The following is a 22809-nucleotide window of genomic DNA, read 5'->3' as shown; positions in this document are numbered from 1 at the left end:
ACCACATAGACTGTCCTCTCATCTATCTATATCACACCTCACCACATAGACTGTCCTCTCATCTATCTATATCACACCTCACCACATAGACTGTCCTCTCATCTATCACAACTCACCACATAGACTGTCCTCTCATCTATCTATATCACACCTCACCACATAGACTGTCCTCTCATCTATCACAACTCACCACATAGACTGTCCTCTCATCTATCTGTTTTGGTTCTTCTAATGGTTTTAACCTCTTCACCTTTTGACCATCCTCACTGACCTGTTTAAAAATAATAAGATATTGTCTACAAACTTCAATCACCGAGAAAAGATTCATAAGATAAATAGGGCTGTAACGATTCTTTCCCTCACGATACGATATGTATCTCGATACAGGACCCACGATACGATATGTATCTCAATACATAAAATGATTTCACAAAATTACAAAACAATAAGATAATTTTTGCTTTCCAGAATTTAATGTTTAAATTTGTTTAGATCTTTAAACATGTTTGTTTACTGTTTCTTTCCCGTCAACTGTTTCATATGGGAATCCAAATTGTCGCCAAACGGGCGACTTCAATGTTGCAGGTGGTGAGGCAAGTTTCCTCCTCTCGGCCATGTTGCTTTTTGTAGTAGGTTAAGAGAGCGCGCAAAGGGCGACAACTTGTTTATAGTAAGTAATTTAAGGTATCGCGATACTAAGTTTACGTATCGTGTATCGTATCGCGGTTATGTACGACAACATTTATCGTAGTATCGATATATCGTTACAGCCCTAAAGATAAACATGTAAATGTTAGTACGAATGAAGTGATGTTACAAGTATACAGGTCGCATTTAAAGAGACAAGGGCCCAATGGGCCCAAATCGCTCACCTGCAATGCAGTGATCTTTTCATATATGGATCCTGCAGTTATTTGAAAGCATGCTACAGGACCAATATAATAATGTTTCTCTGCACTTTGGCTTTTCACTAAAAGTCATTCAAAGATTTAAGCATACTTGATCGACGTGACCTTGAATGCGAGTCAGGGTCATTCATTTGAACAAACTTGGTAGCCCTTTACCCCAGCATGCTACAGACCCAATATTAACTCCATGGGACTCTTGGTTATTGAGAAGAAGTCGTTTCAAGATTTTAGCCTTTTTGACTCCTGTGACCTTGAATGAAGGTCAAGGTAATTCATTTCAACAAACTTGGTAGCCCTTTACCCAAGCATGCTACAGACCTAATATCAACTCCCTGGGACTCTTGGTTATTGAGAAGAAGTCGTTTAAAGATTTTAGCCTTTTTGACTCCTGTGACCTTGAATGAAGATCAAGGTCATTCATTTGAACAAACTTGCGAGCCCTTCACCCCAGCATGCTACAGGCCAAATATTAGGTCTCTGGGACTGTTGGTAATTGAGAAGAAGTTGTTAAAATTTTTAGCCTTTTTGACCGCTGTGACCTTGAATGAAGGTCAAGGTCATTCAATTGAACAAACTTGGTAACCCTTTACCGCAGCATGCTACAGACCCAATATAAACTCCCTGGGACTCTTGGTTATTGAGAAGAAGTCGTTTTAAAATGTTAGCCTTTTTGACTCCAGTGACCTTGAATGAAGGTCAAGGTCATTCATTTGAACAAACTTGGTAGCCCTTTACCCCAGCATGGTACAGGCCAAATATTAGGTCTCTGGGACTGTTGGTTATTGAGAAGAAGTCGTTTAAATATTTTAGCCTTTTTGACTCCTGTGACCTTGAATGAAGGTCAAGGTCATTCATTTGAACAAATTTGGTAGCCCTTTACCACAGCATGCTACAAACCCAATATCAACTCCCTGGGACTCTTGGTTATTGAGAAGAAGTCGTTTAAAGATTTTAGCCTGTTTGGTCCCTGTGACATTGAATGAAGGTCAAGGTCATTCATTTGAACAAACTAGGTAGCCCTTCACTCCAGCATGCTACAGACCCAATATCAACTCCCTGGGACTGTTGGTTATTGAGAAGAATTCGTTGAAAGATTTTAGCCTTTTTGACTCCTGTGACCTTGAATGAAGATCAAGGTCATTCATTTGAACAAACTTGGGAGCCCTTCACCCCAGCATGCTACAGGCTAAATATTAGGTCTCTGGGACTCTTGGTTATTGAGAAGAAGTTGTTTAAAGATTTTAGCCTTTTTGACTCCTGTGACCTTGAATGAAGGTCAAGGTAATTCATTTCAACAAACTTGGTAGCCCTTTACCCAAGCATGCTACAGACCCAATATCAACTCCCTGGGCCTCTTGGTTATTGAGAAGAAGTCGTTTAAAGATTTCAGCCTTTTTGACTCCTGTGACCTTGAATGAAGATCAAGGTCATTCATTTGAACAAACTTGGGAGCCCTTCACCCCAGCATGCTACAGGCTAAATATTAGGTCTCTGGGACTCTTGGTTATTGAGAAGAAGTTGTTTAAAGATTTTAGCCTTTTTGACTCCTGTGACCTTGAATGAAGGTCAAGGTAATTCATTTCAACAAACTTGGTAGCCCTTTACCCAAGCATGCTACAGACCCAATATCAACTCCCTGGGCCTCTTGGTTATTGAGAAGAAGTCGTTTAAAGATTTCAGCCTTTTTGACTCCTGTGACCTTGAATGAAGATCAAGGTCATTCATTTCAACAAACTTGGTAGCCCTTTACCCAAGCATGCTACAGACCCAATATCAACTCCCTGAGCCTCTTGGTTATTGAGAAGAAGTCATTTAAATTTTTTAGCCTTTTTGACTCCTGTGACCTTGAATGAAGGTCAAGGTCATTCATTTGAACAAACTTGGTAGCCCTTCACCCCAGCATGCTACAGGCCAAATATCAGCTCCCTGGGCCTCTTGGTTATTGAGAAGAAGTCGTTCAAAGATTTTAGCCTTTTTGACTCCTGTGACCTTGAATGAAGGTCAAGGTCATTCATTTGAACAAACTTGGGAGCCCTTCACCCTAGCATGCTGCAGGCCAAATATTAGGTCTCTGGATCTGTTGGTTATTGAGAAGAAGTCGTTTAAAGATTTTAGCCTTTTTGACTCCTGTGACCTTGAATGAAGGTCAAGGTCATTCATTTGAACAAACTTGGTAGCCCTTCACCCCAGCATGCTTCAGACCCAATATCAAGTCCCTGGGTATTTTGGCTATTTAGAAGAAGTCGTTTAATTTTTTTTTTAGCATATTTGACCCCTGTGACCTTGAATGAAAGTCAAGGTCATTCATTTGAACAAACTTGGTAGCCCTTCACCCCAGCATGCTACAGACCTAATATCAACTGCCTGGGACTCTTGGTTATTGAGAAGAAGTCGTTTAAAGATTTTAGCCTTTTTGACCCCTGTGACCTTGAATGAAGGTCAACGTTATTCATTTGAACAAACTTGGTAGCCCTTCACCCCAGCATGCTACAGGCCCAATATTAGGTCTCTGGGCCTTTTGGTTATTGAGAAGAAGTTGCTTGAATGGAAAAGTTGACGCCGGACGGACGGCCGGACGGACGGCCGGACGGCCGGACGGCCAGACGGCCGGACGGACGACGGACGCCGCGCCACGGCATAAGCTCACTTGCCCTTCGGGCAGGTGAGCTAAAAATGAGGAAAAAAATCAAATATCCTTGTCATAAATTCTGTTTTCTCTCAACATGGATGATGATTTACCTTTTGTAATGTGTTCAGCCTTTTTTTGTAGGAATGAGAAATAGCTCTGCTATGAATGAATCTGCAGAGCTTTACCTGAGCCTTGTTTGATAATAAGCACTACACTGCCCAAATAACACCCATGTTTTATGCTCTACCATTTTTTTTTATATTTTTATACTATGGATAACTATATAGGTTGACAGGTTCTTCAGTATCTTCTGCATAATTTTTTTTAGTTCAAATTCTTTCCAGTGTGATCTTTGCCACTTTGACTTGGAATGAATGATTCTATTAAACCCCACTCCTGCCGATCCCAGTATATCCTCCGGAGAAGTATAAGAAATCTGGCCTACTGTAAGGACATAGTGATGTATTTTTGATAGTACATTCTTGTTCTATGATCGACCCGGTCCAGTTCCGCTACATACATACCTGTAACTTGTTGTAGTAGGTAGACATACCTGTAACTTGTTGGAGGACTTTAGGGCCTTTTGTAGAGCACTAGTATCAGTAGTCAAAACTTTAACTTTGTTAAAGTTCAAGAACAGTGCAATGTCAATATCTAAATAAAAAAAAAACTAAAATTATCCATTCATACAAATTGTGAAAAAAAATCTATAACATTTAAAAACATTATTATATGTACCAACTCATTATAATCCAGACATTTCAAGAGAATGTGTCATTGTCATATTTATTTATTATATATAAATATATGTATATATACATACATCCATCTTCACTCTCAGTTATAACTTTCTTCATATATCTGTCTCGATGTAAGTTTGAATCACTGAAGTAAAATTCAATCTGAAAAATAAATAACAAGGACTGAAAATTAAACAATGAGAAGAGCACTGTGTGATTGTAACAGAAATCAAGATGAGTTAAGAAATGTATATTCTGTTTAAAAAACAAACAAGATCATAGTCCATGTTTTGTATTATGTATATATTTTGTACTATGAGATTATAGTTTCTACTTATACATATTGTGGGTCACTATACAGTGAACAGAATAAAACTTGTTGACTGTTATTGTTACTACATGTGGAACGAACCAAGCTATATCCTAAATTAAGTCACATGTCACACATTACATTTTTATCAGAATTTAGTAAATGTTACATCTACCAATTAACTGACATAAAACGTTACCTGACCTCACCCAATATTACCTGATCTCACCCAATATTACCTGATCTCACCCAATGTTACCTGATCTCACCCAATGTTACCTGCATGATCTCACCCAATGTTACCTGCATGATCTCACCCAATGTTACCTGATCTCACCCAATATTACCTGATCTCACCCAATATTACCTGACCACCCAATATTACCTGATCTCACCCAATGTTACCTGATCTCACCCAATGTTACCTGATCTCACCCAATGTTACCTGATCTCACCCAATGTTACCTGATCTCACCCAATGTTACCTGATCTCACCCAATGTTACCTGATCTCACCCAATGTTACCTGATCTCACCCAATATTACCTGATCTCACCCAATGTTACCTGATCTCACCCAATGTTACCTGATCTCACCCAATATTACCTGATCTCACCCAATGTTATCTGACCACCCAATGTTACCTGACCACCCAATGTTACCTGACCACCCAATGTTACCTGATCTCACCCAATGTTACCTGATCTCACCCAATGTTACCTGATCTCACCCAATATTACCTGATCTCACCCAATGTTACCTGACCACCCAATGTTACCTGACCACCCAATGTTACCTGATCTCACCCAATGTTACCTGACCACCCAATGTTACCTGACCACCCAATGTTACCTGATCTCACCCAATGTTACCTGATCTCACCCAATGTTACCTGATCTCACTCAATGTTACCTGGCCACCCAATATTACCTGATCTCACCCAATGTTACCTGGCCACCCAATGTTACCTGATCTCACCCAATATTACCTGATCTCACCCAATGTTACCTGATCTCACCCAATGTTACCTGATCTCACCCAATGTTACCTGATCTCACCCAATGTTACCTGATCTCACCCAATGTTACATGATCTCACCCAATGTTACCTGATCTCACCCAATGTTACCTGACCTCACCCAATGTTACCTGATCTCACCCAATGTTACCTGATCTCACTCAATGTTACCTGACCTCACCCAATGTTACCTGATCTCACCCAATGTTACCTGACATCACCCAATGTTACCTGATCTCACCCAATGTTACCTGATCTCACCCAATGTTACCTGATCTCACCCAATGTTACCTGATCTCACCCAATGTTACCTGATCTCACCCAATGTTACATGATCTCACCCAATGTTACCTGATCTCACCCAATGTTACCTGACCACCCAATGTTACCTGACCTCACCCAATGTTATCTGACCTCACCCAATGTTACCTGATCTCACCCAATGTTACCTGATCTCACTAAATGTTACCTGATCTCACCCAATGTTACCTGATCTCACCCAATATTACCTGATCTCACCCAATGTTACCTGATCTCACCCAATGTTACCTGATCTCACCCAATGTTACCTGATCATGATCTCACCCAATGTTACCTGATCTCACCCCATGTTACCTGATCTAACCCAATGTTACCTAATGTCACCCAATGTTACCTGACCACCCAATGTAACCTGATCTCACCCAATGTTACCTGATCTCACCCAATGTAACCTGATCTCACCCAATGTTACCTGATCTCGTATGTTATTGTAGAGAGACTTCATTCTCTTTCTTGGTTTCTTCCCTGTTCCTTCCATTGCTATCTCCATCTTCCCTTAAAAGCAATGGAAGCTGGTATGTATTAATATCAATAGAAATCAGTGATCATCATCAAGGAGCTTCTGGACAGTACAGTATAAAGCATGATTTGGAAGTATAAGCTTCCACAAATTACCAATTATTATGTATGTCCCCCATCCTACTTTGTCAATATCATAAGCATTTTACATGAGTACTCAAGGATATATTTGAAGAGACTATTGAATTCATTGATTTTCTTCTCAGTCCAGAAATTTGAGTTTTTTACCCCAAAAATACCAAAATCTTAGAAATTCTAGTAAAGAGTGTAATGCATTCAGAAATATATCTCCGATACATGTATAGCCCATGTTTGGTTGCTATAGCTTTTATAGTTTGTCAAAAACAGCCTAATATCCAAGAACTAAATGCAAAAAATTCAAATTGATTCTAAAGTCCAGAAAGAGATTTTTACCCCCAAAATGCAGAAATCCATGAAATATTTTTAGGCTCCACTACCCTTGCTTCATCTTTCATTGAGGTTTTGTTGGTCTAGCTTTACCAGCACAGAGGTCAAAACAATACCTTAACATTTTTGACGCCATGCACCGTAAACAATTTAAAACGTATCTTTGAGGGAGTCAATGTTAACATCTTCTGGGGGGTCAGTCAGGGTCAACAATTACATGTGCATACCATCAAACTGTCATCCCAAGCTGATAATATTAACCAAGTTAGAATGAATTCCAATAGAAATCCAACAAATGATACCCAAAAATGTGATTTCCATATATAAACTATAGTAAAGTTTACCCCCTCCCCATGGGGCAAACGTGCATGAGACCTCAGGGCACAATTTTTTTCTATATCGAATATAAAGTAGGAGCAGAGACAATTATTGTTTCTAAAACCAGACGCAAACGTTTGCAACACAAGACTTTCAAGTTCTGACACCGGTACCGTATTTGGTATAATAACCGAACAGATCGGTGCCGGTGGTTTGATCCTCAGAAAATTATTTTCGCTATTCCTTTCCTATTGCATACGGACATTCAACGGCAAGGTTATCATAAAAGTACATATTGTAACCATGGACCGTCTAGAAACAATAAGTATGGTACTGAACAACCTGTTGTGTTTTATCACGAGCAGATTCCAGTGCGTCTCCCAAACGTCTTGATTTTGTTTTTCCCTCAATTTAGAACCGGAAGTAAATAAAACATAGATCTAATTGTTACATACTATTTGATTGGTTATCTGAAAAATATTAACCAATCAAACGAGTGTTTACAAATTAGTATGGTTTTGTTGCAGGCGATGGCCACATTCGGTAGGATATCAACATAGACTTTGAAACTATGTCATTTAAAAGCAAAGAAAACTTTGGAGTGGAACATCCAAAAGTAACATATCCTACCGGTGTGCCAGCAGGAGTCAGTAATGGATCAGTCAACTTTCAGTCACTTCTTACTGCCATCAGCAACTGTGCTGTGCCTCTTGTGCATCAACTTATCCAACAATCCCCATCACTTGTTCACGAAAAAGGTGTGGTTCATTGATACTAGGCATTTATTGGTAGCGATTCATTTTTCGACAGATACATAGAACTGTCAGTATGTTGCGTGTTTGTATGTCGAAAAAAGAGACGATGGACGTCAAAATTGTCTGGTGTCAATTGCTCATTAACAAGGTTACAACTGAAGTGGGACCTAATTCTATATTTTGAAATGCATTCTTACAAACATACAGTACAAGCATTGTTTTTTGTCAGTATTAATATACTCATAGTTACAGAGGGTTAGCTATATGGTACGTTTGATGGGTGTTAATTTTTTTTTTTTGCATCAAAGCTCACTTATTGAGTTTTTGAAAGGCTTCCAAATCCATAAGTATAACATCTCGTAACATTTTCACTCATTTGGTGTATATAATTATCATCATATATCTAGATATGATCAAATGGCAATGGAGTGTTGGAAATATTTGGATTTTTTTTTCTGAATTTCACTGTTTTTATATAATCGTTCATCAGATTTAAGTTTGTTGAGATTTGATCACTTTTAGAATTTGAATCAAGTTCACAAAAATATAATATATTTGTGTATCAAATACATTAATTTGGCATTGAGAATTTATATCATAATAAGTTACTGAAAATGTAGATGATCTATATGTATTTTGCGATCACTGCTGTCTATGAGCTTTGAAATCATTGATTGCACTTATTCACCTGATAGACATGAATTATATATATTTAAAATGTCATACAGAATCCTTCTTACTTACCTTTTTCGGTCACCAGAGCATGCAAGGCTCATTTTCGACTTCTCAAAAACTCCCTAAAACAATTTTTGATTTTCTAAACTACTTTTTCTTCCTCGGGGTAGGGGTTGAACTTTACTATTATTTATATATTTATGCGTAAAAATGATGAGCCCAACACAGAGATTGGTTTGATTTATTGGAAAGTGTTGCATGTTTCAGCCATAAGGTAGCCGTCATCAGAACAACAATGTTCTGATGTTGTTCTGATAAGACTTTGTGTATACACTTGTATCCACGGCTGATTCGTCTGGATTGCTACAACTCTCTACCTTCCGGGACGTTGTGTCTCGATCCACCAACCCCCCACCCCCTCTAATATATACATAGAAGATAGTTACATGTTTAAGAATCAGGTGACGGTTAAGGCCTGTGGACCTTTTGTTGGTGTCTACTAGCCCTGGGTTAGTGATTAGAAAACAAAATTTACACCCCTGGATGTACATTATATCATTTGTTCTGTCTGACATTATCATCATATGGGTCTGGTGACTCCTCCCTGATTTTACAGCCATTGAGAAGTTTTGTCAATGTTGCAGGTAAACCATATTTTAACCTCTAATATTAAGACTGGGGGGGCATGATACTTTGATTAGAAGAAAATCTAGAAAGAAATCTAATTTATCTCTAGGTTGGCATGGACAGACGGCTCTCCACAAAGCCTGTTTGATGGGTGACTGGTCCATCTGTTTCCTCCTACTGGAAGCTGGATCTGACCCCAATGCTCTCAATGATTTTGATGAAACTCCTGTCCACTATGCGTGTAAGCGAGGATTGGCCTCTGTTGTCCACCTGCTAGTGCAGAGGAATGGAAACCTAAAGGCTACAGACAGGAATGGTCTGGGTGTTGCCCACCACTGTTCACAGACTGGCAGTGTGTAAGTCTAGTAGTCTAAAACATCATATGTTACAGTTTCCATCACCTGGTTCAGATATTTAAAGCGGGAAGTCATCACAATGTCACACCATGCTGGATTACATAATTTTACAATGTTTTTTTATGATGTTAAGTTTTTAACATAACAGCTTGTATTTGTTAGATTACATTTTGGAATTGGTTTAAACTCCAAATGTATATATCCCTTGATCAGTTTCTGAAACTGTAGTTTAGGTATTTTCCAATTGTTGCAACTGGTACTGATAAGTTCCACAATTATTGCACTGGTATTTTTTTGCTGTTTTAGATTTGTTTTGCTGTATCTTGAATCTCAAGGATTTGGTTTCAATGACCTTGACAAAAATTTACAGTCTCCACTGCACATCATTTGCCAGTATGGACATGTGGATGCCTTCAAATTTCTCATGAAGAGTCAGGTACTGTATATATATTAACCCTATCACCTGTCTATGTCAGTAAGGCCAGATACCGTATATACCCTATCACCTGTCTATGTCAGTAAGGCCAGGTACAGTATATACCCTATCACCTGTCTATGTCAGTAAGGTCAGGTACCGTATATATACCCTATCACCTGTCTATATCAGTAAGGTCAGGTACCGTATATATACCCTATCACCTGTCTATGTCAGTAAGGTCAGGTACTGTATATACCCTATCACCTGTCTATGTCAGTAAGGTCAGGTACTGTATATACCCTATCACCTGTCTATGTCAGTAAGGTCAGGTACCGTATATACCCTATCACCTGTCTATGTCAGTAAGGCCAGATACCGTATATACCCTATCACCTGTCTATGTCAGTAAGGCCAGGTACACCCTATCACCTGTCTATGTCAGTAAGGCCAGACACCGTATATACCCTATCACCTGTCTACGTTAGTAAGGTCAGGTACTGTATATACCCTATCACCTGTCTATGTCAGTAAGGCCAGGTACCATATATACCCTATCACCTGTCTATGTCAGTAAGGCCAGACACCGTATATACCCTATCACCTGTCTATGTCAGTAAGGCCAGGTACAGTATATACCCTATCACCTGTCTATGTCAGTAAGGTCAGGTACCGTATATACCCTATCACTGATCTATGTCAGTAAGGTCAGGTACAGTATATACCCTATCACCTGTCTATGTCAGTAAGGCCAGGTACTGTATTAACCCTATCACCTGTCTATGTCAGTAAGGCCAGATACCGTATATACCCTATCACCTGTCTACGTTAGTAAGGTCAGGTACTGTATATACCCTATCACCTGTCTATGTCAGTAAGGCCAGGTACCGTATATACCCTATCACCTGTCTATGTCAGTAAGGCCAGGTACCGTATATACCCTATCACCTGTCTATGTCAGTAAGGCCAGGTACACCCTATCACCTGTCTATGTCAGTAAGGCCAGGTACTGTATTAACCCTATCACCTGTCTATGTCAGTAAGGCCAGGTATAGTATATACCCTATCACCTGTCTATGTCAGTAAGGTCAGGTACCGTATATACCCTATCACCTGTCTATGTCAGTAAGGCCAGACACCGTATATACCCTATCACCTGTCTATGTCAGTAAGGCCAGACACCGTATATACCCTATCACCTGTCTATGTCAGTAAGGCCAGGTACACCCTATCACCTGTCTATGTCAGTAAGGCCAGGTACTGTATTAACCCTATCACCTGTCTATGTCAGTAAGGCCAGATACCGTATATACCCTATCACCTGTCTACGTTAGTAAGGTCAGGTACTGTATATACCCTATCACCTGTCTATGTCAGTAAGGCCAGGTACAGTATATACCCTATCACCTGTCTATGTCAGTAAGGCCAGGTACCGTATATACCCTATCACCTGTCTATGTCAGTAAGGCCAGATACCGTATATACCCTATCACCTGTCTATATCAGTAAGGTCAGGTACCGTATATACCCTATCACCTGTCTATGTCAGTAAGGCCAGGTACAGTATATACCCTATCACCTGTCTATGTCAGTAAGGTCAGGTACCGTATATACCCTATCACCTGTCTATGTCAGTAAGGCCAGATACCGTATATACCCTATCACTGATCTATGTCAAAAATGTGAACAATTTCTTAAAGTAGGTAAAATTTGAACCCATGTGAGTTTTTTTATCTGAATTATTTTGTAGTAACATATAGTTAGAAAAATAAGCCCATGATTAGTTCTGCAAATATTATATTGCATGAAAGCTGTAAAATCAATATTTTTCATGTTATACCACCATGGCAGCCATCTTTTATTTCAAACTAACCCTGAAAACAGCAATACTTGGTCAGGACTATCTCAGAATCATTGTGGAAGGTATAGCTCAATCCCACTTTCATGCAGTGTGGAGAAATACATTTTTTTCGTATTGTCGACATATCAAAAGATCAAAGGAAATTTCCAAAATGGCATATCATAGAAACGGGGAGTGTCACAGAACAGAACAGACAGACAGACAGACATTGTGATGACATACAGCATTGATTACCAAAAGAATTTGATAAATAATAAAAAAAAAAAAAATTTAAATCTAAAAATTTGTGAACTTTGACCCATTAGAGAGGACTTTAATTTTTTAGCTTATGCCATGGCGTGGCATTCGTCGTCCGTCAACATTTGCTTTAAATCGCTACTAGTCATCAATTTATAAATGGATTTCAATCCAATTTGGTCAAAAACATTCTTAGGGGAAGGGGAAGAGATTTTGCATAAACGGTGACTCTGACCCCCAAGGGACTGGAGGAGCGGGGCCCAAAAGGGGAAATAGGGGTAATTTCTTTAAATTGCTACTAGCCATAAAGTTATGAATGGATTTGAACTTAATTTGGGCAGAAATATCCTTGGAGGAAGGGGAACAGATTTTGCATAAATGGTGACTGTGACCCCACTGGGGCCTGAGCGGTGGAGCCCAATTTGATAAATAGATGTAATGCCTTTAAATCGCTACTGGTCAAATTGTCCTGTAAAGATTTGAACCAAATTTGGTCAGAAAGATCCTTGAGTGGAGGGAAACAGAATTTGCATAAAAGGTTGGTGTGACCCTCCATCCCATGTATAGCATCGCTGGACATTAAGGGAAAAACACAATTCTGATGTAAAACTAGGCCCAAGGGTCTATTTCTTTAGTTTCTTTAAACACAATCATGTTGTAAAAACAATCCCTGAAGTCTTTTCACACCCTTAGAGAGTCTGGACTTTGTTATTTCTTTAAAGCAGTTGGAATCTCCACACTGTAACCATATATAGCATTAATTGAGATTGACAAATAAAGCTCCATATTAATGAATTGAACATGAACATTATTTTGACGTTTGGTCAGATCCAACTGGGTGAGTGATACAGGCCCCATGGGCCTCTTGTTCCAATAATATCTTCTCTGGGGCATAACGTTTGAACATTTCAACATATGTTACACCCACAGGCGATATTGTTGTGCAATGATAATATATTGCAACATTCATTTTCAGGTGAATGGTCATTTGAGTCCAAAAATGTTCAATGCTTAGTTAGGGAGAAGGGGAGACGTATGCTTCTGTTCGCAAATCTCTAGTTAAAGTGTTACTTTTCTTTGAATTTCTTGAAAGATAAAATGACATATCCAGTTAACTGTGACGTTCTTCATGTTCCAGAGAAGCAACATAGAGCAGCATGACATTGATGGTAACACACCACTACACATTGCGGCTAGAGAAGGACAGAGCTACCTTACATGGCTCATTCTCAGTAAGAGTAGGTATAGCGCTCTCCACGAGAGAAATAAAGCTGGCTTTACTCCAGTAGACCTCGCCAAACAACGCGACAAATACGGGTAAGAGTCTCTTCTATTGGAATACAATCATTATTTATTTCATCCAAAATATTTTAAGTTATATTTTAAAAATCATATCCATCACAAATGAAAAATTAAAAAAAATCTGTTAATTAGAAACATCTTGTATGTACATTATTTGCTCACCTGGACCAAAGGTCCGGTGAGCTTATGTCGTGGTTCGGCGTCCAGCGTCCGGTTGTCAACTTATTTTATAAATGGCTACCAGTCCAGAATGCCTGAATGGATTTTGATGAAATTAGGTCTGGGGCATCATTGGGCAAAGGAGATCAAAGGTTGTATAAACAGAGGGTGTGGCTTCCCTGGGGCCTGAGGGGCAGGGCAAAGTAGGGGAAATGGAGGTAATTTTTTTAAAACCCTACTTGTCCTGAACACTTCAATGGATTTTGATGAAATTTAGTCTGAAGCATTATTGGGCAAAGGGGATCAAACATTGTATAAACGGAAAGTGTGACTTTCTTGGTGCCGGAGGGCTGGGGCCCATTAGGGGAAATTGAGGTAAATTCTTTAAATGCCTACTAGTCCTGAATGCCTGAATTGATTTTAATGAAATTTGGTCTGGAGTACCATTGGGTAAATGTGATCTAATGTTGTGTAAACAGAGGGTGTGGCTTCCTGGGGGCTGGAGGGTTAGAGCCCAATAGTGGATATTGAGCTAAATCCTTTAAATTGCTACTAGTTTAAACCCTTGGGATCCCCACCCCATAACATAATATAGCATTACTGGACATCAAGAGATAAACACATTCATGATGTAAAAATAGGTCCTGGGGTCTTTCCCCAACCCTAGGGATTTATATTTAGTTTCTTTGATATATCTTGGAAACCGTTGAGATCCCCATCCTATAACCATATACAGCATTGTTGGGCATAAAGAGATAAACACAATAATGATCTAAAAGTAGGCCCAGGGTCTTTCCCCACCCCTAGGGATTTATATTTAGTTTCTTTGATATATCATTGAATCCATTTGGATCCCCACTCTATAACCATATACATGTATTACATTGTTGGGCATAAAGAGATAAACACAATCATGATGAAAAATAGGCCCTGGGGTCTTTCCCAGGGCTTTTTCTCACTGGTTTGGGAAGAAAATTGGTGAAATGGGAAAGATTTTTTCGGGAATAAACTGCAAATTTTGGGAATTTGACTTTAAAATGAAATAATTCAGATTGGGAATGGGACCCATTAACAGCCCCAAAAAACCCTCAGAAAAAGCCCTTTTCCCCAACCCTTAGAGTCTTAGTTTCTTGGTTATATTTTTGAAACCGATGAGATCCCAACCCCATAACCATATATAGCATTGTTTGACATCGACAAATATAGATATTAACAAATTGAACAAATCCATCCAGGTGAGCGATACATGCCCTCTGGGCCTCTTGTTATATTGTATAAATAGTGCCCCATCTCTTTGTTTGAGACATCACAGTTGTAATGCAGTCTAGAACAGACAATGTATGGACATTATTCATTCTCTTTGTAGCCATAAACAATTGATCCCAGTTTTGGAATACTATGCCAAACAGGACCAATCTCTAGTCCCTGAGGGACCTTGGGGCTTGTGGTACTCACAGTTGCTGATTCCTGGACTGACGTATGGGACACTAGTGGGCGGCGTCTATCTGTCTGGTCTTCAGTATCAGACTCTAGTCATCCTGGCAGGCATGCTCGTGTTCTTCTGGTACCTCATGAAAAACTACCACCGCATGTCACATATATCCTGGTAGGTCCTAGATACATCAATTAATGCTGAAGGGTTTGATTTAAAGTATCTGGTTTAGAATTGTCATATATGTTTTAAATATGAGGTTTGTTAGTCGAGATGGTTTGAGGTACAACGTGAACTTTTACGTACAAAACTGTCTATCTGTTATTCGCTGATTTCTCGAAATGATTTCTTTTCCAGAAAAACTGAACATAATTTCACAAAATTGGACAGATCAAACCTTTAGGTTGTAGGTTTCTATGTTGTACATGTAGAGTGACTGAAACCCAGGAGACTTGAGGGGCTACACTAGCTTTAAAAAGGTTTAATTTGCCTGTTTGCCTGAAGGGTTGGAATGACCTATAGCCGTAGTGCTCCGTTCCTCATTGTCGATCGTGTGCCATTAAACTCCAACTTTCAAAACGCTACTCCTCCTTAACCCCAAAGCGGATTACTACCAAATATGGTGTGAAACATCATTGGGGGAGGGCAATCATATATATAGATAAGGCTGGTCCAACCACTTTGCTGAAATTTTGCTTTAAAACCCTACTCCTCCTTAGCCTTGGGCGGATTACGGTGTTAAACATCATTTGGGGAATGCAATCAAATTTTATTTAAATGAGGCTAGTCTGACCCCTGGGGAGACAGAGGCAGACCATAAGAAGGGGAGCTTTGCTGAACTTTTGCTTTTAAACCCTCCTTTTTCTAAAATCTTGAGTGGATTACAATCAAATTTGGTGTGAAATATCCTTGAGGGAGGGCAATCATATTTCATATAAATGAGACTGTTGTGATCCCTAGGGTCAGAGGGGCCGGGTTACAACAACGAGAACTTTGCTGTAATTTTGCTTTCTATATGTAATGATTCAATTGTCAGATGACCGTTAAAGGCCATGACCCTCTTGTTCTCTGAAACTACTCAGTGGATATTAACCTGGAGAGGAAATGTACAATAGGTTTCAAATTTAAGTGCAGTGTATATACATGTAGATTACTGCCTGATGTCGAGTAAGCAATGATTTTTTTTATACATAGTGAGATTTGTCTCCCTTACGCCTGGTTAGGAAACAGTTGAGACTGGTAAAACCTGATCAGTGCTGATATCTTTACATTAAACTTGTTTTTTGTTGTAGTTGGCCAAACCCTATATTTGCTGGGATGTTTGGAGCGGGCATTTTTCATTCAGCATTACTCTACTTTGTACAGATTCTTCCCTGTATCCTTTAAATCATGATTTTATTTCAGTAGACTAGAGTGTCCAGAGCCCAATTCTAGCAGGTGGGCCTGTTAAGTAACTATCCTTAAAAGGTCCTCACCGGGTAGCAATTATATCATTGGGTCCCCGATTTAGGGTATGTGGGTGTGATGGTGTGTTGGTGTGTAATGGTGTGTATGTGGTGTGTTGGTGTATATGGATGTGTGTTTGATGGTGTGATGGTGTGTTGGTGTGTTGGTGTATGATAGTGTGTTTGTGTATGATAGTGTGTTTGTGTATGTGGATATGTGTTTGATGGTGTGATGATGTGTTGGTGTATGTGGATGCGTGTTTGATGGTGTGATGGTGTGTTGGTGTATGTGGATGCGTGTTTGATGGTGTGTTGGTGGGTGTGTGTGTGATGGTTTGTTGGTATGAGTGTGCTACCCATTCCCCTGGCAGCAATACTAGTTTGCCACTGCCTGTCAATCAATCTGAAATCATCCCCTATTCATAATATGTACATTGCACAAATAGCACTTGAGAGAAGACTTAAATGTTGCTCTTAAAGATTGATGACCTTTGTCAAACTTTCTCTGTCTGATAAGTGCTAAAGTCCACTTAGCATTGGTTGAACATTGACACATCACCAAAACCAAAATCCACTTAGCGTTGGTTGAACATTGAAACATCACCAAAACCAAAATCCACTTAGTGTTGGTTGAACATTGAAACATCACCAAAACCAAATCCACTTAGCGTTGGTTGAACATTGAAACATCACCAAAACCAAAATCCACTTAGCGTTGGTTGAACATTGAAACATTACCAAAACCAAAATCCACTTAGCATTGGTTGAACATTGAAACATCACCAAAACCCAAATCCACTTAGTGTTGGTTGAACATAGAAACATCACCAAAACCAAAATCTACTTAGTGTTGGTTGAACATTGAAACATCACCAAAACCAAAATCCAATTAGCGTTGGTTGAACATTGAAACATCACCAAAACCAAAATCCACTTAGAGTTGGTTGAACATTGAAACATCACCAAAACCAAAATCCACTTAGCATTGGTTGAACATTGAAACATCACCAAAACCAAAATCCACTTAGCGTTGGCTTCGTTTACATTAAAAGATCATACACCATAGTCATAATACAATTTTCTGAATCAACCAACTTAAATCAATATTTTTAAAATTAATCGGTACACAGGTGATACTCGGATATGCTCAGGTAATATATAGATAATACTCTGGTAATATTTAGGTAATACTTAGACGGTACTCAGGTAAAATGCAGGTAATACTCAGGTGGTACGCAAGTGTACCCAGGTAAAACACAGGTAATTTTTAGGTGAATATCAGGTAATGCTCAGGTGGTACTCAGATAATACTCAGGTGGTACTCATGTGGTACTCAGGTGGTGCTCAGGTTAAACACTAGTAATTTTCAGGTGATCCTCAGGTAATGCTCAGGTGGTACTAAGATAATACTCAGGTGGTACTCGGGTAAAATGCAGGTGATACTCATGGGAGTACTGATATGGTACTCAGGTGGTACTGAAGTAATACTCAGGTGTACTTGGGTAATATTCAGGTGTAGTCAGATAATACCCACGTGGTACTCACTGACAGTTAATACTCAGGTTGTACTCAATTCAATTCAATTTCAATTCAATTCAATTCAATTCTCAGATGTATTCTTGTTATACTCAGGTAATACTCACATAATTCTCAGGTGATACTCAGGTGCTACTCAGCGAATATTCAGGTGGTAGTCCTGTATTACTCAGATGGTACTGTGGTGTTACTCAGGTGGCACTCATGATCAGGTGTTGTCATGTGGTACACCGATAATGTTCAAGGTGTTCTCAGGTAATACTTAAGGTGTTTTCCGCTAATACTCAGATGTACTTGAGTGTATTCTGGTGGTATTCTGGTGATACTCAGGTGGTATGCAGGTGATACTCAGGTAATACTCAGGTGGTACTCAAGTTGGACTCGGGTAATACTAACGCATCATCCATCAGCCCATTAATATTTCTTCATTTTGGACTTCTTATCAAAACACCCGGACCTAATCTTGATGAAATGCAGAAACCCCAAAATTGTAAATTATATGGTTCTGGCTTTCTCCTCCCCCCAGGCGCCAGAGAAGCGGGTCAAAAAAGGTCATATTGGCTGATGAAATTCAAAAATCCTCTTCTCCAGATCTAGGTTTGGTAGAATCATCTTCATAGATTGAAGTATCTTAATTGTTTTACCAAATTGTGAGTTTCATGACCCTGGGGTATCAATGTTTCCACCTCAGGAGGGGTAAACTTTATTATAGTTTATATAGGAAAATCTCATTTTTGAGCAACATTTGTTAGGTCAGAAGTCTAAAGTGAGCTTCTCTAATCGTGTTTTATCTGGTGTCGTGTGTGTGTAAACAGTTTACTTCTCTAATCGTGTTTTATCTGGTGTCGTGTGTGTGTAAATAGTTTACTTCTCTAATCTTGTTTTATCTGGTGTCGTGTGTGTGTAAATAGTTTACATTTTCAACTTCTTCTCAGAAACCTTTGAACCAATTTCAATGAAATTTCACAGACACCTCCCATTGCAAAAAGGTCAACCAAATTTGTGAATGATATGGTCTCCAGCATCTAGGAAACTGAGGGGCAAGGCAAAAAGGTTCAAATTGACTGAAATTTCAAAAATCTTCTTCTCAAGACCCAAATAAGTTAGAATCAATAGATGGGAAGGTCTTAAGGTGCTTTACTAAATTTGTTAATTTCATGACCCTTGGGTCTCATGTTTGTCCCTAGAGAGGGGGTAAGCTTGCCTATAGTTTATGTAGGGAGGGGGTAAGGGGGTAAGCTTGCCTTTAGTTTATGTAGGGAGGGGGTAAGCTTGCCTATAGTTTATGTAGGGAGGGGGGTAAGCTTGCCTATAGTTTATGTAGGGAGGGGGTAAGCTTGCCTATAGTTTATGTAGGGAGGGGGTAAGCTTGCCTTTAGTTTATATAGGGAGGGGGTAAGCTTGCCTTTAGTTTATATAGGGAGGGGGTAAGCTTGCCTTTAGTTTATATAGGGAGGGGGTAAGCTTGCCTTTAGTTTATGTAGGGAGGGGGTAAGCTTGTCTTTAGTTTATGTAGGGAGGGGGTAAGCTTGCCTTTAGTTTATATAGGGAGGGGGTAAGCTTGCCTATAGTTTATGTAGGGAGGGGGTAAGCTTGCCTTTAGTTTTATAGGGAGGGGGTAAGCTTGCCTTTAGTTTATGTAGGGAGGGGGTAAGCTTGTCTATAGTTTATGTAGGGAGGGGGTAAGCTTGTCTTTAGTTTATATAGGGAGGGGGTAAGCTTGCCTTTAGTTTATATAGGGAGGGGGTAAGCTTGCCTATTGTTTATATAGGGAGGGGGTAAGCTTGTCTTTAGTTTATGTAGGGAGGGGGTAAGCTTGCCTTTAGTTTATGTAGGGAGGGGGTAAGCTTGCCTTTAGTTTATGTAGGGAGGGGGTAAGCTTGCCTTTAGTTTATGTAGGGAGGTGGTAAGCTTGCCTATAGTTTATGTAGGGAGGGGGTAAGATTGCCTTTAGTTTATGTGGGCGGGGGTAAGCTTGCCTTTAGTTTATATAGGGAGGGGGTAAGCTTGCCTTTAGTTTATGTAGGGAGGGGGTAAGCTTGCCTATAGTTTATGTAGGGAGGTGGTAAGCTTGCCTATAGTTTATGTTTATGTAGGGAGGGGGTAAGCTTGCCTATAGTTTATGTAGGGAGGTGGTAAGCTTGCCTATTGTTTATGTAGGGAGGGGGTAAGCTTGCCTTTAGTTTATATAGGGAGGGGGTAAGCTTGCCTTTAGTTTATATAGGGAGGGGGTAAGCTTGCATTTAGTTTATGTAGGGAAGGGGTAAGCTTGCCTTTAGTTTATATAGGGAGGGGGTAAGCTTGCCTTTAGTTTATATAGGGAGGGGGTAAGCTTGCCTATAGTTTATGTAGGGAGGGGGTAAGCTTGCCTTTAGTTTATGTAGGGAGGGGGTAAGCTTGCCTTTAGTTTATATAGGGAGGGGGTAAGCTTGCCTATAGTTGATGTAGGGAGGTGGTAAGCTTGCCTATAGTTTATGTAGGGAGGGGGTAAGCTTGCCTTTAGTTTTATAGGGAGGGGGTAAGCTTGCCTTTAGTTTATGTAGGGAGGGGGTAAGCTTGCCTTTAGTTTATATAGGGAGAGGGTAAGCTTGCCTTTAGTTTATGTAGAGGGGGTAAGCTTGCCTTTAGTTTATGTAGGGAGGTGGTAAGCCTGCCTTTAGTTTATGTAGGGAGAGGGTAAGATTGCCTTTAGTTTATGTAGGGAGGGGGTAAGCTTGTCTATAGTTTATATAGGGAGGGGGTAAGCTTGCCTATAGTTTATGTAGGGAGGGGGTAAGCTTGCCTATAGTTTATGTAGGGAGGGGGTAAGCTTGCCTTTAGTTTATGTAGGGAGGGGGTAAGATTGCCTTTAGTTTATGTAGGGAAATCACATTTTTGAGCATCATTTGTTGAGTTGTCATTGGAAGTAATTCAAACTTGGTGAGAATGATCAATGAGGCTTAGCAGTTTGTTGCTATGCACACATCAGCCCTGACTGACCCCCAGGGGCTGATGGGCTGAACTGGGCCAAAATAACTGAAATTTCAAAAATCTTCTTCTCAAGACCCATATACACCCTTTTAAACCTCATAAAAAGTAGGTGGGGATGATGCTAAATGGGGCTAGGGGTTCCAATTTTGAAACGGGTAAAGCAGTAACTCTTGACTGACGCTCATGATTTTGCCGCAAAATTGCAATAATGTAATGAATGATTATCTAAATTTTCTTATTTTCATTTTTTCATTTTGCCTTTTTTATAAATGTCCATTTGCAAAAACCTTTAGTTGTAATTTCTTACACAAGAGCTTAGAAACAATAGGCAAACCATGTGATTTTATATTTGAATCTTAATCATAGCCACAATGTTTTCTCAACTAGTAAATTCTATAACCATTGACTGAATTCCAGTATTAAATGGTTTTCACCCATTCCAAAATTCTACATTACTTGGAGAACAATATTTAGGACAAAACTATGTGAGCTTCAATAATTGCTGTAAAATAGCCCTAAATATATAACAAAAAGCCTACCTCAGACAAACTATCATGGTGAGCCTACCTCAGACAAACTATCATGGTGATTATGTAGTAAAAGCCTACCTCAGACAAACTATCATGGTGAGCCTACCTCAGACAAACTATCATGGTGAGCCTACCTCAGACAAACTATCATGGTGAGCCTACCTCAGACAAACTATCATGGTGATTATGTAGTAAAAGCCTACCACCTCAGACAAACTATCATGGTGAGCCTACCTCAGACAAACTATCATGGTGAGCCTACCTCAGACAAACTATCATGGTGAGCCTACCTCAGACAAACTATCATGGTGATTATGTAGTAAAAGCCTACCTCAGACAAACTATCATGGTGAGCCTACCTCAGACAAACTATCATGGTGAGCCTACCTCAGACAAACTATCATGGTGAGCCTACCTCAGACAAACTATCATGGTGATTATGTAGTGAAATAAATGCTATGATTGTTCTAACATTGAATCTTAATTACTTTTCAAAATACCACCCAATTTTAATCTTTTCATGATCCTTTCCTCAGTTCCTACCACAGTAACAAACAAAACTATGTAAAACTGTATTCCTTCTCTGCTGATAATACACTAATGATCAAATACAACAGCGGCTCCAGATCTGGTATCTGTCAAAGCCTTTGAGCCTCACATTTCTCATCACACAGACATTTGGAACATCAACATAATTAATTGATACTGGGAAAACCCAAATGTAAACCTCCTTTTGGAAGTTCTTTGAAGAGCTGACAAATCAGAATAATATGATCCTATTAGTGAGAATATGTATCTAGGTATTTGGGTCAATTTCGTGTTGTAACAGCTTTGAGAGAGGAGTTAATTTAAGCTGATTGATATGAATGTTTAACAGCTGATGCTTGCCTGCATTATACATACTTACCAATAATGATTATCCTGTGTCAGTACAATTCTCATGGAAATTAATTCATAAATAAACTTTTATTATGAATGATAATATTTAATAGTACATATTGTGTGAACACATACAGCACCATCAATCTATTGTTCTCTCAACTTAAAACGGATCAAAATAAACAAAAAATCAACAGTATCAGTACACAAACAGATCAAAATAAACAAAAAATCAACAGTTACATAAACAGATCAAAATAAACAAAAAATCAACAGTATCGGTACATTAACAGATTAAAATAAATAAAAATCAACAGTTACATAAACAGATCAAAATATAACAAAAATCAATCATTATTAACTGTCTTAAAACTTCTTTTTTTCAAGCTTTAATACTTCAGAAAACACATATTTTATAAAACTTTCATCATTTTATTTATTTGTTTGGAACACATCATCGG

At 39.2% G+C, this 22809-nt stretch overlaps 2 protein-coding genes across 3 annotated transcripts in view; one reads left to right on the top strand and one right to left on the bottom strand.

Annotated features, from left to right (window-relative positions):
* The window catches only part of LOC117323004 (la-related protein 7-like), a 33416-nt gene extending 25818 nt beyond the window's left edge, over positions 1-7598 (bottom strand). The window contains 5 exon segments of the mRNA XM_033877988.1: positions 191-271; positions 4091-4191; positions 4361-4439; positions 6337-6419; positions 7512-7598. Of these exon segments, the coding sequence (XP_033733879.1) occupies positions 191-271; positions 4091-4191; positions 4361-4439; positions 6337-6414 (339 nt within the window). The 5' untranslated portion in view covers positions 6415-6419; positions 7512-7598.
* A 94-nt stretch (positions 7599-7692) lies between these two features.
* LOC117322992 (protein S-acyltransferase 24-like) overlaps positions 7693-22809 on the top strand; it is a 28296-nt gene continuing 13179 nt past the window's right edge. For both annotated transcript variants that reach the window (XM_033877966.1, XM_033877975.1), the window contains exons 1-6: positions 7693-7927; positions 9336-9582; positions 9889-10018; positions 13234-13412; positions 14923-15162; positions 16281-16363. In XM_033877966.1, coding sequence (XP_033733857.1) covers positions 7741-7927; positions 9336-9582; positions 9889-10018; positions 13234-13412; positions 14923-15162; positions 16281-16363 — 1066 coding nt within the window. In that variant the 5' untranslated portion in view covers positions 7693-7740. The remainder of the gene's footprint in view (positions 7928-9335; positions 9583-9888; positions 10019-13233; positions 13413-14922; positions 15163-16280; positions 16364-22809) is intronic.

Source organism: Pecten maximus, chromosome 1, assembly GCF_902652985.1.
Source record: "Pecten maximus chromosome 1, xPecMax1.1, whole genome shotgun sequence".
NCBI classification, from domain to species: domain Eukaryota; kingdom Metazoa; phylum Mollusca; class Bivalvia; order Pectinida; family Pectinidae; genus Pecten; species Pecten maximus.
This window is presented reverse-complemented; position numbering and strand designations above follow the sequence as displayed.